Here is a 17634-nt window from a genome sequence, read left to right as displayed (position 1 = left end):
GGACCTCAAATTTGAGATATACATTTTATAACCCTTTATGTGCTGTGTAATTTGCTATGTAAGCCTTTTACAGTTTTCAGCCCTTATTTGAACAGTGCCTTATGTTTTTGTTACTGTTTACCTCTTGAAGGTTAATCCTTCCTTACTGGTACTATGAAGCACACTGGTAGAGTTCAGGCCTCTGGGCCATCAGCCAATCATTTAGAAAGGAGATCCTTTGATACCTTAACCCCTTCAAGTTTGTGTTTGGTTTGTAAAGATTCACAAGTGTGTTTCTTGCCACCAGCTTTTAAGCACAGTTTGCATGAATTTGAAGGTGGTCCTTATTTGGCTTTAAGCCTAATCAGGGACTTCCCTTAGGAGCAGCCACTCTAAGTTACCTGTTAATGATAGGGATGCGTTAGAAGTATAAGGATTGTCCTTCTACAGTCAAGCAACCTGTTAAGAGGTTCGATCCATTTGTTTTAAGGCAGCACCCAAGCAGCTGTCCTCTTTTCCTGTGCCTGATTTAGTTTCTGAAATTATTTCCAAGGAATGGCCGAATTCAAGTATTCCTTTTGTCCGATATACCAAATTGAAATCTATGTTTCCTCTCCTTTCTCTGTTAAGAGAGATTTGGGAAACAGTTCCCAACGCAGATGTAGCTATTTCTACTTTGGGCAGGCGTGCCACTATTCCTTTGAAGGTTTTCATAGGCAATCCTTTCAGCATGCAGGTGGTTATGTTTAGACCTGCAGTTAGTGCAGCCTACATTGCCACTGCCACGGCTGCTTGGTGTGATATTCTATCATAATTTGTTTATGGGGAAATCACTCTGGATAAGATTCAGGAATGCATTAATCTCCTAAAAGCAGCAAATTCCTTTATTTGTGATGTACCAGTGCAAATTTATTTGCCTTAATGCTAAGATTGTTGCATTAGCTGTTATTGTTTAGAAAGATAGATAATCCCTTTATTTACTATTTCCCAGTTTTTCATAACCAGCACTGTTATATAAATATACTTTTTACCTCTATGACTATTTTGCATCTAAGACTGTAGACTGCCTCCTTTTCTCAGATCTTTTGACAGGCTTGCATTTCAGGCAATTAGTGCAGACTCTTAAAGGGACAGCAAACAGCAACATTGTTATAGTTTGAAAAGATAGATAACTCCTTTATTAGCGATTCCCCAGCTTTGCACAACCAACATTTTTATAATAACATTTAAACCTCTAAATTTCTACCTGTTTGTAACTCACCACAGATAGCCTCTTATCACATGCTTCTTTATTAGCTTTTCACAACAAGAGACTTGTAGGTCATGAGGGCCATATAGATAACATTGTATTCACGCCCGTGGGGTTTTGTCTGACACTGCACCAATTGGCTAAAATGCAAGTCAATACATAATACATAAATAGCCATGTAAACGGGTTGTGCAAAAAAAGAGGCTTAGATACAAGATAATCACAGAGGTTAAAAGTATATTAATATAACTAGGTTGGCTGGGAAAAACTGGGGAATGGGTAATAAAGGGATTATCTATATCTTTAAAAAATAAAAATTTTGGAGTAGACTGTCTTTTGAAATAACTCACTGGGAGAGAGCACAATGTTATCTAAATGTCACACATGAACAACAGTACATGTTATTAGCTATTCACAGCCAGAATGTGAGATAAGAGGCGGGCTGCAGTCTTAGAAATTAGCCTATAAGCCTACCTAGTTTTAGCCTTTAACAAAAAAATACCAAGAGAAAAAAGCAAATTTGATGATAAAAGTAAATTGAAATGTTGTTTAAAATGACATGCCCTATCTGAATCATGAATTTTAATTTGGACTTTACTATCCCTTTAAGTCTTGGTCTGCTGAAATGGTTTCTACTAAGGACAGACTACATACTCTGCCCTTGCAGGGTAAATCGACAGCCTTTAAATGGCTCAAGCCTTCTTAGATTGTGTGACAGGCATGGAATTCATGGGAGTAATTGCTCAAGTTCTAACTCCAGAATTAAACCAGGGGTTTTATTCAAATCTATTTATAGTGCCAGCGAAAAAGTACTTTTCTGCCTGTTTTGGATCTCAAAATATTGAACTAATCCCTGAAAGTTCCTTCTTTCAGGATGAAGAGAATTCACACTTTATTTGTGTTTGTGCAGGAGGGTCAGTTTATGTCTAGCATAAACTTAAAGATGATTTTTTGCAGATCCCTCAAGTTCCTTATATTTGCTTTTGTAAACAAGCATTATCAGTTTGTGGCCCTCCATTGTGGTCTGGCTCTGTTGTCTGTAGCTTGAGCTCAAGGAATTTCTGCAGTTCATTACTTGGACGACATTCTGGTTCAAGCTCCCTCTTTCCATCTGGTGGTGTCTCATACTCAGATGGTACCTCAGTTGCTTCAGTCACGGTTGGAAAATAAATCTTCCAAAGAGCTCATTAACTCCTCACACCTATGTGTATTTTTTGGGGTTCATAATCAATTCCATGACTAAGCTTTTGTCTAAGACAGAGCAGCACAGACTGAAGCTGCAAAAGGCCTATGCCCTTCTGCAGCTGAATCCTCTCCCTTCTCTTGCTCAGTGCATGGAAGTTGTGGGACTCATGGTGGCTGCCTCATATGCGGTTCCATTTGAAAAATTTGATCTTCTGACCTTCCAATTGCAGATACTGCATCAATGGAATGGGGAATACAAGGATCTCTTTCATAGGATTCTGTTAGATCACAGAACAAGATAATCACCAGTCCTTGGTTAAAGGAGACTTCTTTCTTCTACAAGTGTGGGTAGTAATCACCACATATTTTAGCCTATTAGGTTGGGGTGCAGTCTGGGTGTCTCGAAGAGTACAGGGAGTTTGGTCTCCTCAGGAATTTACCAATAAACATTCTGGAACTCCATGCAAACTTCAGGGTTCTCCATAGTTGGTCCAACCTCACAGATGACACAAATCTTTTCTGAAATTCTAGTCAGAAAATGTCACAGCAGTGACTTATGTCAATCATAATACCTACTGCAAGTAACCGTCTACTTTATTAACCCTCCACCTCCACATACCCACAACAAGTATCTATCCTGTTACCCCCTATAACGCCACATACCCACCGCAAGTATTTATCATGTTAACCCCTCAACCACCACTTACCCACCTCAAATTTCTATCCTGTTAACCCCTATACCGCCACATACCCACCGCAAGAACCCATCTAAATTATTAACCCCTATACCGCCACTATCCCACCACAGGTACCCATTTAAATTATTAACCCCTAAACCGCCACTAGCCCACCATAAGTATCCTACACTATTAATTTCTAAATCACCACAAACCCCAATGCAAATTAACCTTATTCTACCAAACACCTAACCCTCCCAAAGTTACTTTAAAAAATAAAAATGTAAGCGACAGAAAAAAAATTCTAAGCTACATAAAAAAAAATTAAAAAAGGATGTAAAATAGAAAAACCTCGCCATTATACCTAACACTAATCTACATGCCCCATAAAAAAAAAACACCCAAAACAAAAAAAAAATGTATGTTTACCTGATAAATTATTTTCTTTCCTAGCACGGAGAGTCCACAAATCCATTCTAATTACTAATGGGAATTCAACTCCTGGCCACCAGGAAGAGGCAAAGAACACCCCAGCAAAAGCTTTAAGTATCACTCCCACTTTCCATAGTCCACAGTCATTCAGCTGAGGGAAAAGAGAAACACCAAGGGTATAGAGGTGCCTGAAGTTTGATAAAAAATACTAAGTCATCTTGAATTACACAAGGGCGGGTCATGAATTCTCCATGCCAGGAAAGAAAAAGAATTTTTCAGGTAAGCATAAATGTAGTTTTCTTTGCAATGACATGGAGAGTCCACAAATCCATTCTAATTACTAGTGGGAACCAATACAAGATACAAGATAAGCGGACCTAAACTGAAAAACATAATTTATGCTTACCTGATAAATTTATTTCTCTTGTAGTGTGTTCAGTCCATGGGTCATCCATTACTTATGGGATATATTCTCCTTCCCAACAGGAAGTTGCAAGAGAATCACCCAAGCAGAGCTGCTATATAGCTCCTCCCCTCACATGTCATATCCAGTCATTCGACCGAAACAAGACGAGAAAGGAGAAACTATAGGGTGCAGTGGTGACTGGAGTTATAATTTTAAAATTTAGAACCTGCCTCAAAAAGACAGGGCGGGCCGTGTACTGAACGCACTACAAGAGAAATAAATTTATCAGCCCAGAGACAGAACTTTTTTTGCCTTTCTGCAATGAGATTTTTTTAGTGAAAATTTTTCTGCAGGTCATTTTTAAATAAAATAAAATTGTAAATTTGTCAGTTACACTAAAGCACCAGATCAATTGCAATGTGTTGATTAACTGGAGAATAAAGCAATATTTAAAGTTGTATAATCTAGTGAAGTAGTTGAAAACTGCATTGCAAATTAGCTGCAGACAAAAAAGTAACTGTAAAATGTCTCTTGAATTAAATTGTTTCCTTTTCTCTTAGTCTAACATAGAAATGTAGTAATAAAAAAGGTGCATTGCTCATACTAACAGCTTACATTCAGAGAAAAACAGCTTTGCAGACTGTGAAAAGCTAGGGAATGAGCTTGCAAAAATCTCAGAGCCAGGCAACAATCAATGCACTGCTGCTTTGCAGCACTACTGCATATTTGATTGTTGTCTTCAAACAGCACTTTGCTCTGGATGCACTGTGTTAAGGAAAACTTATACAATGCAGCCAGAGAACAGCTCTGTTTAAAAAGAACAGCCTAATGTGGAGAAGCACTGAAAAGTTAAAGGGCTAACAGTTCCTGTTCTTTCTGCAGACATGCTGCATTTTCTGCGATGACATCTCAGATCACTCTATGTTCTGCCTTGGGGTTTATCAGGTAAGCATAAATTATGTTTTCTCTTGTTAAGTGTGTTCAGTCCACGGGTCATCCATTACTTATGGGATACCAATACCAAAGCTAAGTACACGGATGATGGGAGGGACAAGGCAGGAACATTAAACAGAAGGAACCACTGCCTGTAGAACCTTTCTCCCAAAACCAGCCTCCGAAGAAGCAAGTGTCAAATTTGTCACAATGTAAGGCAGATAACTCAGAGACTCTTCGAGCCGAGGAAATAGCCATCAAAAACAAAACTTTCCAAGATAAAAGCTTAATATCAATGGAATGAAGGGGTTCAAACGGAACACCCTGAAGAACTTTAAGAACCAAGTTTAAGCTCCACGGAGGAGCAACAGCTTTAAACACAGGCTTAATTCTAGCCAAAGCCAGACAAAAAGCCTGGACGTCTGGATTTTCTGCCAGACGTTTGTGTAAAAGAATAGACAGAGCGGAAATCTGTCCCTTTAGCGAACTAGCGGATAAACCCTTTTCTAACCCCTCTTGTAGAAAAGCCAATATCCTAGGAATCCTAACCTTACTCCATGAGTAACTCTTGGATTCGCACCAATATAAATATTTACGCCATATCTTATGGTAAATTTTTCTGGTCACAGGCTTCCGAGCCTGTATTAATGTATCAATAACCGAATCCGAAAACCCACGCTTTGATAGAATCAAGCGTTCAATTTCCAGGCAGTCAGCCTCAGAGAAATTAGGTTTGGATGGTTGAAAGGACCCTGAATTAGAAGGTCCTGCCTCAGAGGTAGAGACCATGGTGAACAGGACGACATGTCCACTAGGTCTGCATACCAGGTCCTGCGTGGCCACGCAGGCGCTATCAGAATTACCGATGCCCTCTCCTGTTTGATCCTGGCAATCAGTCGAGGTAACAACGGAAATGGTGGAAACACATAAGCTATGTTGAAATCCCAAGGGGCTGCTAATGCATCTACCAGCACCGCTCCCGGGTCCCTGGACCTGGATCCGTAACAAGGAAGCTTCGCGTTCTGGCGAGATGCCATGAGATCCAGATCCGGTTTGCCCCAACGACGAATCAGTTGAGCAAATACCTCCGGGTGAAGTTCCCACTCTCCCGGATGAAAAGTCTGCCTCCCAGTTCTCCACGCCTGGGATGTAAATCGCTGACAGGTGGCAAGAGTGAGACTCTGCCCAGCGAATTATCTTCGAGACTTCCAACATCGCTAGGGAACTCCTGGTTCCCCCTTGATGATTGATGTAAGCCACAGTCGTGATGTTGTCCGACTGAAATCTGATGAACCTCAGTTTTGCTAACTGAGGCCAAGCTAGAAGAGCATTGAATATTGCTCTTAATTCTAGAATGTTTATTGGAAGGAGTTTCTCCTCCTGAGTCCACGATCCCTGAGCCTTCAGGGAATTCCAGACTGCTCCCCAGCCTAGAAGGCTGGCATCCGTTGTTACAATCGTCCAATCTGGTCTGCGAAAGGTCATTCCTTTGGACAGATGAACCGGTGACAACCACCAGAGAAGAGAATCTCTGGTCTCCTGGTCCAGATTTAGCAAAGGGGACAGATCTGAGTAATCCCCGTTCCATTGACTTAGCATGCATAGTTGCAGCGGTCTGAGATGCAGGCGCGCAAATGGCACTATGTCCATTGCCGCGACCATTAATCCGATTACCTCCATGCACTGAGCTACTGATGGGCTTGGAATGGAATGAAGGACACGGCAAGCATTGAGAATCTTTGATAACCTGGACTCCGTCAGGTAAATCTTCATCTCTACAGAATCTATAAGAGTCCCTAGAAAAGGAACCCTTGTGAGTGGTAACAGAGAACTCTTTTCCACGTTCACTTTCCACCCATGCGACCTCAGAAATGCTAGAACTATCTCTGTATGAGACTTTGCATTTTGAAAACTTGACGCTTGTATCAGAATGTCATCTAGGTTCGGAGCCACCACTATGCCTCGTGGTCTTAGTACCGCCAGAAGTGAGCCCAGAACCTTCGTAAAAATTCTCGGGCCGTAGCTAACCCGAAGGGAAGAGCTACAAACTGGTAATGCCTATCTAGAAAGGCAAACCTTAGGTACCGATAATGATCTTTGTGAATCGGTATGTGAAGGTAAGCATCCTTTAAGTCCACTGTGGTCATATATTGACCCTCTTGGATCATGGGTAGGATGGTTCGAATGGTTTCCATCTTGAACGATGGTACCCTTAGGAATTTGTTTAAGATCTTTAAGTCCAAGATTGGTCTGAAGGTTCCCTCTTTTTTGGGAACCACAAATAGATTTGAGTAAAATCCTTGTCCCTGTTCCGTTCGCGGAACTGAGTGGATCACTCCCATGACTAAGAGGTCTTGTACACATTGTAGAAATGCCTCTTTCTTTACTAGGTTTGTTGATAACCTCGACAGATGGAACCTCCCTTGTGGAGGAGAGGTTTTGAAATCCAGAAGGTATCCCTGAGATATAATCTTCAACGTCCAGGGATCCTGCACATCTCTTGCCCAAGCCTGGGCGAAGAGAGAAAGTCTGCCCCCCACTAAATCCGTCTCCGGATAGGGGGCCCTGTCTTCATGCTGTCTTAGGGGCGGGAGTAGGCTTTCTGGCCTGCTTGCCCTTGTTCCATGACTGGTTGCCTTTCCAACCCTGTCTGTAACGAGCAGTAGTTCCTTCCTGTTTTGGAGCAGAGGAAGTTGAAGCTGCTCCTGCCTTGAAGTTACGCAAGGCACGAAAATTAGACTGTTTGGCCTTTGGTTTGGCCCTGTCCTGAGGAAGGGCGTGGCCCTTACCTCCCGTAATGTCAGCAATAATTTCCTTCAAGCCGGGCCCGAATAAGGTCTGCCCTTTGAAAGGAATGTTAAGTAGTTTAGATTTGGAAGTTACATCCGCTGACCAGGATTTAAGCCAGAGCGCCCTGCGTGCCTGTATGGCGAATCCGGAATTTTTAGCCGTAAGTTTGGTTAAATGCACTACGGCATCTGAAACAAACGCATTAGCTTGTTTAAGGGTTCTAACTTTGCTCAAAGCCTCATCCAATGGCGCTGTGCGAATCGCCTCTTCCAGAGACTCAAACCAGAATGCCGCTGCAGCCGTGACAGGCGCAATGCATGCAAGAGGCTGCAATATAAAACCCTGTTGAACAAACATTTTCTTAAGATAACCCTCTAATTTTTTATCCATTGGATCTGAGAAAGCACAGCTATCCTCCACCGGGATAGTGGTACGTTTGGCTAAAGTAGAAACTGCTCCCTCCACCTTAGGGACCGTCTGCCATAAGTCTCGTGTGGTGGCGTCTATAGGAAACATTTTTCTAAATATCGGAGGAGGGGAAAAAGGCACACCGGGTCTATCCCACTCCTTGCTAATAATTTCTGTAAGTCTTTTTGGTATAGGAAAGACGTCAGTACACACCGGTACCGCATAGTATCTATCCAACCTACACATTTTCTCTGGAATTGCCACCGTGTCGCAATCATTCAGAGCCGCTAACACCTCCCCTAGTAACACACGGAGGTTCTCAAGCTTAAATTTAAAATTTGAAATTTCTGAATCCGGTCTCCCCGGATCAGAACCGTCACCGACAGAATGAAGCTCACCGTCCTCATGTTCTGCAAATTGTGACGCAGTATCAGACATGGCTCTCGTGTCATCAGCGCGCTCTGTCCTTAACCCAGAGCTATCGCGCTTGCCTCTTAATTCGGGCATATTATATAATACTTCTTTCATAACATTAGCCATATCATGTAAAGTGATTTGTAAGGGCCTAGATGTACTTGGCGTCTCCATCTTATGCATCTCCCGAGCGGGAGACGCAGGTACTGACACGTGAGGAGAGTTAGGCGGCATAACTTCCCCCTCGTTGTCTGGTGATAGTTTCTCTATCGGTACAGATTGACTTTTATTCAAAGCAATATCAATACAATTGGTACACATCGTTCTATTGGGCTCCACATTGGCTTTTGAACATGATGAACAAACAGTTTCCTCTGAATCAGACATGTTTAAACAGACTTAGCAATGAAACTAGCAAGCTTGGAAATCACTTTCAATAAGTTTACAAGCAATATAAAAAACGCTGCAGCGCTTTAAAAAATACAGATATAGTTAAACAATTCTTAACAAGAAGTGTATTATTAGCAGAGGATTGCACCCATTAGCAAAAGGATGATTAACCCCTCAATACCCAAAACGGATATCAATTAAGATTTAACACTTTTAATCACAGTCAAACACACTGTCACAGATCTGCTGTGACTGATTACCTCCCTCAAAAATGAATTTTGCAGACCCCTGAGCTCTCTAGAGACGTCCTGGATCAAGGAGGAAGAAGCAGGAAGACTGTGCTAGAATTTTAACTGCGCAACAAGGCGCTAAAACAAGGTCCCTCCCACTCCTATTACAACAGTGGCAGCCCTGATATAACGGTTTCCATGCAGAAAATATATGTTAGCCATGTGGAAAAAAATCATGCCCAAAGAGATTTATCACCAAAGTACCTCACAAAACGAATAATTAAAAAACAACATTTTCCAATGTCATGCAAATTTATCACTAAGCCTGCTACCAGTCGCTACCACTGCAGATAAGGCTTAAGAATTATTTCAGTTTTAACAGTATTTTCTCAGTCAAATTCTAGTCCCTAGAAAATAACTCGACTGCGCATACATTTATCAGCCTGATACCAGTCGCCACTACTGCATTTAAGGCTGTACTTACATCATACGGTAACAGCAGTATTTTCTTAGTCAATTCCATTCCCAGAAAATAATGTACTGCACATACCTCATTTGCGGAGGACCCCGCATGCTATTCCCACTTTCTGAAGTTACCCCTCTCCTCAGAATGTCGAGAACAGCCAGTGGATCTTAGTTACGCCTGCTAAGATCATAGAAAAAAAACGCAGGCAGTATCTTCTTCCAAATACTGCCTGAGATAGAAAAACAGCACACTCCGGTGCCATTTAAAATAACAAACCTTTGATTGAAGAATAGTTAAGTAAAAACTCCAGCTCCTCTCGCGACCTCCTTCTTTGTTGAGGGTTGCAAGAGAATGACTGGATATGACATGTGAGGGGAGGAGCTATATAGCAGCTCTGCTTGGGTGATTCTCTTGCAACTTCCTGTTGGGAAGGAGAATATATCCCATAAGTAATGGATGACCCGTGGACTGAACACACTTAACAAGAGAAACCCAATGTACAAAAAAACTCTACAAGCCAAAGAAATAGCTAGTAAAAACAAAACTGAATATCAAACAAGTGTGTAGGCTCAAAAAGAGACTGCTGAATAACCCGAAGACAAAGACAAGGCTCCAAGGAGAAGCAACAGGAAAAAACACAGGCCTGATTCTGACCAGGGCCTGAACATCTGGAAAGTCGGCCAAACAGTTATGTAACAGAACAGGAAGGGCAGAAATCTGACCCTTCAGGGAACTGAATGACAAATCCTGCTCCAGACCCTCCTGGAGAAAAGACAATACGGGAAACTCTCACTGGACGTCTGAGATTCGCACAATAAAGGAATGACAAGATATGATGTCACAGACATTAATAGAAATCACCTCAATATGAGAGAGAGATAATATTGTGTCTGAATAGACAAAATAGGGTAACATATTAGTGATGTAAGCGCACTAAGAAAAAAACATAATTTATGCTTACCTGATAAATTTATTTCTCTTGTAGTGTAGTCAGTCCACGGGTCATCCATTACTTATGGGATTATATCTCTCCCCAACAGGAAGTTGCAAGAGGATCACCCAAGCAGAGCTGCTATATAGCTCCTCCCCTCACATGTCATATCCAGTCATTCGACCCAAACAAGACGAGAAAGGGGAAACCATAGGGTGCAGTGGTGACTGGAGTTTAATTAAATTTAGGTCTGCCTGAAAAGACAGGGCGGGCCGTGGACTGACTACACTACAAGAGAAATAAATTTATCAGGTAAGCATAAATTATGTTTTCTCTTGTTAAGTGTGTTCAGTCCACGGGTCATCCATTACTTATGGGATACCAATACCAAAGCTAAAGTACACGGATGATGGGAGGGACAAGGCAGGAACTTTAAACGGAAGGAACCACTGCCTGAAGCACCTTTCTCCCAAAAATAGCCTCCGAAGAAGCAAAAGTGTCAAATTTGTAAAATTTTGAAAAAGTGTGAAGTGAAGACCAAGTTGCAGCCTTGCAAATCTGTTCAACAGAGGCCTCATTTTTAAAGGCCCAGGTGGAAGCCACAGCTCTAGTGGAATGAGCTGTAATTCTTTCAGGAGGCTGCTGTCCAGCAGTCTCATATTCTAAACGTATTATGCTACGAAGCCAAAAGGAGAGAGAGGTAGTCGAAGCCTTTTGACCTCTCCTCTGTCCAGAGTAAACGACAAACAGGGAAGAAGTTTGACGAAAATCTTTAGTTGCCTGTAAATAGAACTTCAGGGAACGGACTACGTCCAGATTATGCAAAAGTCGTTCCTTCTTTGAAGAAGGGTTAGGACATAATGATGGAACAACAATCTCTTGATTGATATTCCTGTTAGAAACCACCTTAGGTAAAAACCCAGTTTTAGTACGCAGAACTACCTTGTCTGAATGGAAAATCAGATAAGGAGAATCACAGTGTAGGGCAGATAACTCAGAGACTCTTCGAGCCGAGGAAATAGCCATCAAAAACAGAACTTTCCAAGATAACAGCTTAATATCAATGGAATGGAGGGGTTCAAACGGAACACCTTGAAGAACTTTAAGAACTAAGTTTAAGCTCCACGGCGGAGCAACAGTCTTAAACACAGGCTTAATCCTAGCCAAAGCCTGCCAAAAAGCCTGAACGTCTGGAACATCTGCCAGACGTTTGTGTAACAGAATAGACAGAGCAGAAATCTGTCCCTTTAATGAACTAGCAGATAAACCCTTTTCTAAACCCTCTTGTAGAAAAGACAAAATCCTAGGAATCCTAACTTTACTCCATGAGTAACTCTTGGATTCACACCAATATAAGTATTTACGCCATATTTTATGGTAAATTTTTCTGGTAACAGGTTTCCGAGCCTGTATTAAGGTATCAATAACTGACTCCGAGAAGCCACGCTTTGATAGAATCAAGCGTTCAATCTCCATGCAGTCAGCCTCAGAGAAATTAGATCTGGATGGTTGAAAGGACCCTGCATTAGAAGGTCCTGTCTCAGAGGTAGAGACCATGGTGGACAGGACGACATGCCCACTAGATCTGCATACCAGGTCCTGCGTGGCCACGCAGGTGCTATCAGAATCACCGATGCTCTCTCCTGTTTGATCTTGGCAATCAGCCGAGGAAGCAGCGGAAATGGTGGAAACACATAAGCCATGTTGAAACCCCAAGGGGCTGCTAGAGCGTCTATCAGCGCCGCTCCCGGGTCCCTGGACCTGGATCCGTAGCAAGGAAGTTTGGCATTCTGTCGAGAAGCCATGAGATCCAGTTCCGGTTTGCCCCAACGATGAATTAGTTGAGCAAAAACCTCCGGATGAAGTTCCCACTCCCCCGGATGAAAAGTCTGACGACTTAGGAAGTCCGCCTCCCAGTTCTCCCCGCCTGGGATATAGATCGCCGACAGGTGGCAAGAGTTGGACTCTGCCCAGCGAATTATCTTTGATACTTCCAACACCGCTAGGGAACTCCTGGTTCCCCCCTGATGGTTGATGTAAGCCACAGTCGTGATATTGTCCGACTGAAATCTGATGAACCTCAGAGTTGCCAACTGAGGCCAAGCTAGAAGAGCATTGAATATCGCTCTTAATTCCAGAATATTTATTGGGAGGAGTTTCTCCTCCTGAGTCCACGATCCCTGAGCCTTCAGGGAGTTCCAGACTGCGCCCCAACCTAGAAGGCTGGCATCTGTTGTTACAATCGTCCAATCTGGCCTGCGAAAGGTCATCCCTTTGGACAGATGGAGTCGAGAAAGCCACCAGAGAAGAGAATCCCTGGTCTCTTGATCCAGATTTATTAGAGGGGACAAATCTGAGTAATCCCCATTCCACTGACTGAGCATGCATAATTGCAGCGGTCTGAGATGCAGGCGCGCAAATGGTACTATGTCCATTGCTGCTACCATTAAGCCGATTACTTCCATGCACTGGGCTACTGACGGGTGTGGAATGGAATGAAGGGCACGGCAAGCATTTAGAAGTTTTGATAACCTGGCCTCCGTCAGGTAAATTTTCATCTCTACAGAATCTATAAGAGTCCCTAAGAAGGGAACCCTTGTGAGTGGTAATAGAGAACTCTTTTCCACGTTCACCTTCCACCCATGCGACCTCAGAAATGCCAGAACTATCTCTGTATGAGACTTGGCAGTTTGAAAACTTGACGCTTGTATCAGAATGTCGTCTAGGTACGGAGCCACCGCTATGCCTCGCGGTCTTAGTACCGCCAGAAGTGAGCCCAGAACCTTTGTAAAGATTCTTGGGGCCGTAGCTAACCCGAAGGGAAGAGCTACAAACTGGTAATGCCTGTCTAGGAAGGCAAATCTTAGATACCGATAATGATCCTTGTGAATCGGTATGTGAAGGTAGGCATCCTTTAAGTCCACTGTGGTCATGTACTGACCCTCTTGGATCATGGGTAGGATGGTTCGAATAGTTTCCATTTTGAATGATGGAACTCTTAGGAACTTGTTTAGGATCTTTAAGTCCAAGATTGGTCTGAAGGTTCCCTCTTTCTTGGGAACCACAAACAGATTTGAATAAAATCCTTGCCCTTGTTCCGTCCGCGGAACTGGGTGGATCACCCCCATTAATAAGAGGTCTTGTACACAGCGTAGAAACACCTCTTTCTTTATTTGGTTTGCTGATAACCTTGAAAGATGAAATCTCCCTTGTGGAGGAGAAGCTTTGAAGTCCAGAAGATATCCCTGAGATATGATCTCCAACGCCCAGGGATCCTAGACATCTCTTGCCCAAGCCTGGGCGAAGAGAGAAAGTCTGCCCCCCACTAGATCCGTTTCCGGACAGGGGGCCCTTACTTCATGCTGTCTTAGGGGCAGCAGCAGGTTTTCTGGCCTGCTTGCCCTTGTTCCAGGACTGGTTGCTTTTCCAACCCTGTCTGTAACGAGTAGCAGTCCCTTCCTGTTTTGGAGCGGAGGAAGTTGATGCTGCTCCTGCCTTGAAATTACGAAAGGCACGAAAATTAGACTGTTTGGCCTTTGATTTGGCCCTGTCCTGAGGAAGGGAGTGACCCTTACCTCCAGTAATGTCAGCAATAATTTCTTTCAAGCCGGGCCCGAATAAGGTTTGCCCTTTGAAAGGAATATTAAGCAATTTAGATTTAGAAGTTACATCTGCTGACCAGGATTTAAGCCATAGCGCTCTGCGCGCCTGGATGGCGAATCCGGAGTTCTTAGCCGTTAGTTTGGTTAAATGCACCACAGCATCCGAAACAAATGCATTAGCTAGCTTAAGGGCTTTAAGCTTGTTCATAATCTCATCCAATGGAGCTGTGCGAATAGCCTCTTCCAGAGACTCAAACCAGAATGCCGCCGCAGCAGTGACGGGCGCAATGCATGCAAGGGGCTGTAATATAAAACCTTGTTGAACAAACATTTTCTTAAGGTAACCTAATTTTTTATCCATTGGATCTGAGAAAGCACAACTATCCTCCACCGGGATAGTGGTACGCTTGGCTAAAGTAGAAACTGCTCCCTCCACCTTAGGGACCGTCTGCCATAAGTCTTGTGTAGTGGCGTCTATTGGGAACATTTTTCTAAATATCGGAGGAGGGGAAAAAGGCACACTGGGTCTATCCCACTCCTTGCTAATAATCTCTGTAAGCCTTTTAGGTATAGGAAAAACGTCAGTACACACCGGTTCCGCATAGTATTTATCCAGCCTACATAATTTCTCTGGGATTGCCACCGTGTCGCAATCATTCAGAGCCGCTAACACCTCCCCTAGCAATACACGGAGGTTCTCAAGCTTAAATTTAAAATTTCTGAATCCGGTCTCCCCGGATCAGATCCGTCACCCACAGAATGAAGCTCTCCGTCCTCATGTTCTGCAAATTGTGACGCAGTATCGGACATGGCTCTCTTGTCATCGGCGCGCTCTGTCCTAAACCGAGAGCTATCGCGCTTGCCTCTTAACTCAGGCAAATTAGATAATACTTCTTTCATAACATTAGCCATATCATGCAAAGTGATTTGTAAGGGCCTTGATGTACTTGGCGCCACAATCTCACGCACCTCCTGAGCGGGAGGCGAAGGTACTGACACGTGAGGAGAGTTAGTCGGCATAACTTCCCCCTCGATGTCTGGTGATAATTTCTTTACCGGTAAAGACTGACTTTTATTTAAAGTAACATCAATACAATTGGTACACAAATTTCTATTGGGCTCCACATTGGCTTTTAAACATAATGAACAAGTAGATTCATCTGTATCAGACATGTTTAACAGACTAGCAATGAAGGCTAGCAAGCTTGGAAAAAAAAAAACTTTCAGTGAATTTACAAGCAATATGAAAAAACGCAGCAGCGCTTTTAAAAACACAAAAAAACTGTCACAGTTGAAATAACAATGAACTAATTCAGTTATAGCCAACAATATTAACAGTAAATGTATGAATTTAGCAGAGGATTGCACCCACTAGCAAACGGATGATTAACCCCTCAATACCCACAACCGGATAATCAATTTTAGATTTAACGTTTTTCTCACAGTCAAACACACTGTCACAGGTCTGCTGTGACTGATTACCTCCCTCAAAAATGAACTTTGAAGACCCCTGAGCTCTCTGGAGACGTCCTGGATCAAGAAGGAAAAAGCAGGAAGACTGTGCTAGAATTTTATCTGCGCAACAAGGCGCTAAAAAAAAGGTCCCTCCCACTCATATTACAACAGTGGGAGACCTGTTACAACGGTTTCTATGCAGAAAAAAACGTTAGCCATGTGGAAAAAAATCATGCCCAAAAAGATTTATCACCAAAGTACCTCACAAAACGAATAACATGCCAGTAAACGTTTTAAAAACAACTTTTCCAGTGTTATACAAAGTTATCACTAAGCCTGCTACCAGTCGCTTCTACTGCAGTTAAGGCTTATACATTTATTTCAGTATTAACAGTATTTTCTCAATCAAATTCTAGTCCCTAGAAAATAACTCAACTGCGCATACATTTAACAGCCTGATACCAGTCGCTTCTACTGCATTAAAGGCTGTACTTACATCATATGGGTAACGGCAGTGTTTTCTTAGTCAATTCCATTCCTAGAAAATATTATACTGCACATACCTCATTTGCGGAGGACCCCGCATGCTATTCCCTTTTCTGAAGTTACCCCTCCTCAGAATGTGCGAGAACAGCCAGTGGATCTTAGTTACGTCTGCTAAGATCATAGAAAACGCAGGCAGATTTTCTTCTTCTAAATACTGCCTGAGAGAAAAAAACAGCACACTCCGGTGCTATTTTAAAATAACAAACTTTTTTGAAGAATTAAGTAAAAAACTCCTGTCTCCTCTCACAACCTCCTTTGTTGAGACTTGCAAGAGAATGACTGGGTATGACATGTGAGGGGAGGAGCTATATAGCAGCTCTGCTTGGGTGATCCTCTTGCAACTTCCTGTTGGGGAGAGATATAATCCCATAAGTAATGGATGACCCGTGGACTGACTACACTTAACAAGAGAAATATATAAATGCTTATGACATATCTGACTAGCTACAGGTTTACTAGCCTGGATTAAAGGTCAAAAGACCCTTACTAAAAAACATTGTCTAGACGGAAAATCTACAAGCGGTTAGCCACAGTGAATCTGGGATTGGATGAAGAAACGGACCCTGAATAGAAGGTCCTTTCCTCAGCAGTAATACCCACAGAGAGGCGAACAACCTCTTCCTCAAATCCAAAAATCAAGCCCTGCAAGGCCAAACTGAAGCAGTTAGATCACAGAGGCCCACTCCTGATAATTCGGGTTATGATCCTGAGAGGAAGGGCAAACTGATGGAACAGAGCATTTAGACTGAAATTCCACGAAACCCCAAAGAGACTACTAGCACTGCTAGAGGATTCCGGATCCGGACCCGACATGAGAAATCAAGAAATCTATCTCCGGAACACCCCTGTATTAGGGATTTCACTGAGAAAAATTCAGAACGGAGAGCCCACTCTCCTAAACTTTCCTCCCGGAAAGAAAAAAGGCAATAGAAGAAGTCAGCACCCAGAGGGAAGCGCAAGACCTTCATAGCTAGAGAACTCCTAGATCCTCCCTTATGGGTGATATAAGGCCCAGATAACAGATATCCAAATGAAATCTGATAAAAACAGACAGAACTCAAAGAGGCCACTATACAAGCACATTGATCGCAACCCAAATATGTATTGGGGAGAAGGATTCTCTCGGAGACCAAAAGCCCCCAGCACCAAAGGAGCCTCCAAGCTGTCCCTCAGCCTGCGAAGCTGGCATCCATAGACACAAACTCACAAGGTGGACTCTGAAAGGCACATGCCTTGAGTCAGAGGTCCTGACGAATCCACCCAGAGAGACCACTTGAATGGCTGGTAAGATGATCTTAAAGGGACATCCAGCGCCAGCAGCTGGATTTGAACCAACAACCATTGAGCTGCAAAGCCACAGAACTAACCACTAGGCTACATTGGCCTGCGTCTCTTAAGCTAGGTCCAAAATGTTCGCCGTTTCCTAGACTGAACAGATATAGAAACATGGAAACCCATCTAGAGTTTTGAACAAAAACAGATGCGACATTAATAACGGAAATTCTACTGCCTAAAAAAAGAGAAAGAATACTGCACAAGCA

The 17634-nt window shown here is 42.8% G+C and overlaps 1 protein-coding gene across 1 annotated transcript in view; it reads right to left on the bottom strand.

Annotated features, from left to right (window-relative positions):
• The window catches only part of SMARCA2 (SWI/SNF related, matrix associated, actin dependent regulator of chromatin, subfamily a, member 2), a 1314671-nt gene that overhangs the window by 930921 nt on the left and 366116 nt on the right, over positions 1-17634 (bottom strand). Inside the window, exon 9 of the mRNA XM_053702540.1 lies at positions 1000-1035. Coding sequence (XP_053558515.1) covers positions 1000-1035 — 36 coding nt within the window. The remainder of the gene's footprint in view (positions 1-999; positions 1036-17634) is intronic.

This window comes from Bombina bombina, chromosome 2 (assembly GCF_027579735.1).
Source record: "Bombina bombina isolate aBomBom1 chromosome 2, aBomBom1.pri, whole genome shotgun sequence".
Classification (NCBI taxonomy): Eukaryota; Metazoa; Chordata; class Amphibia; order Anura; family Bombinatoridae; genus Bombina; species Bombina bombina.
The sequence above is the reverse complement of the archived record's forward strand: the minus strand, read 5'-3'. Positions and strand labels throughout refer to the sequence as shown.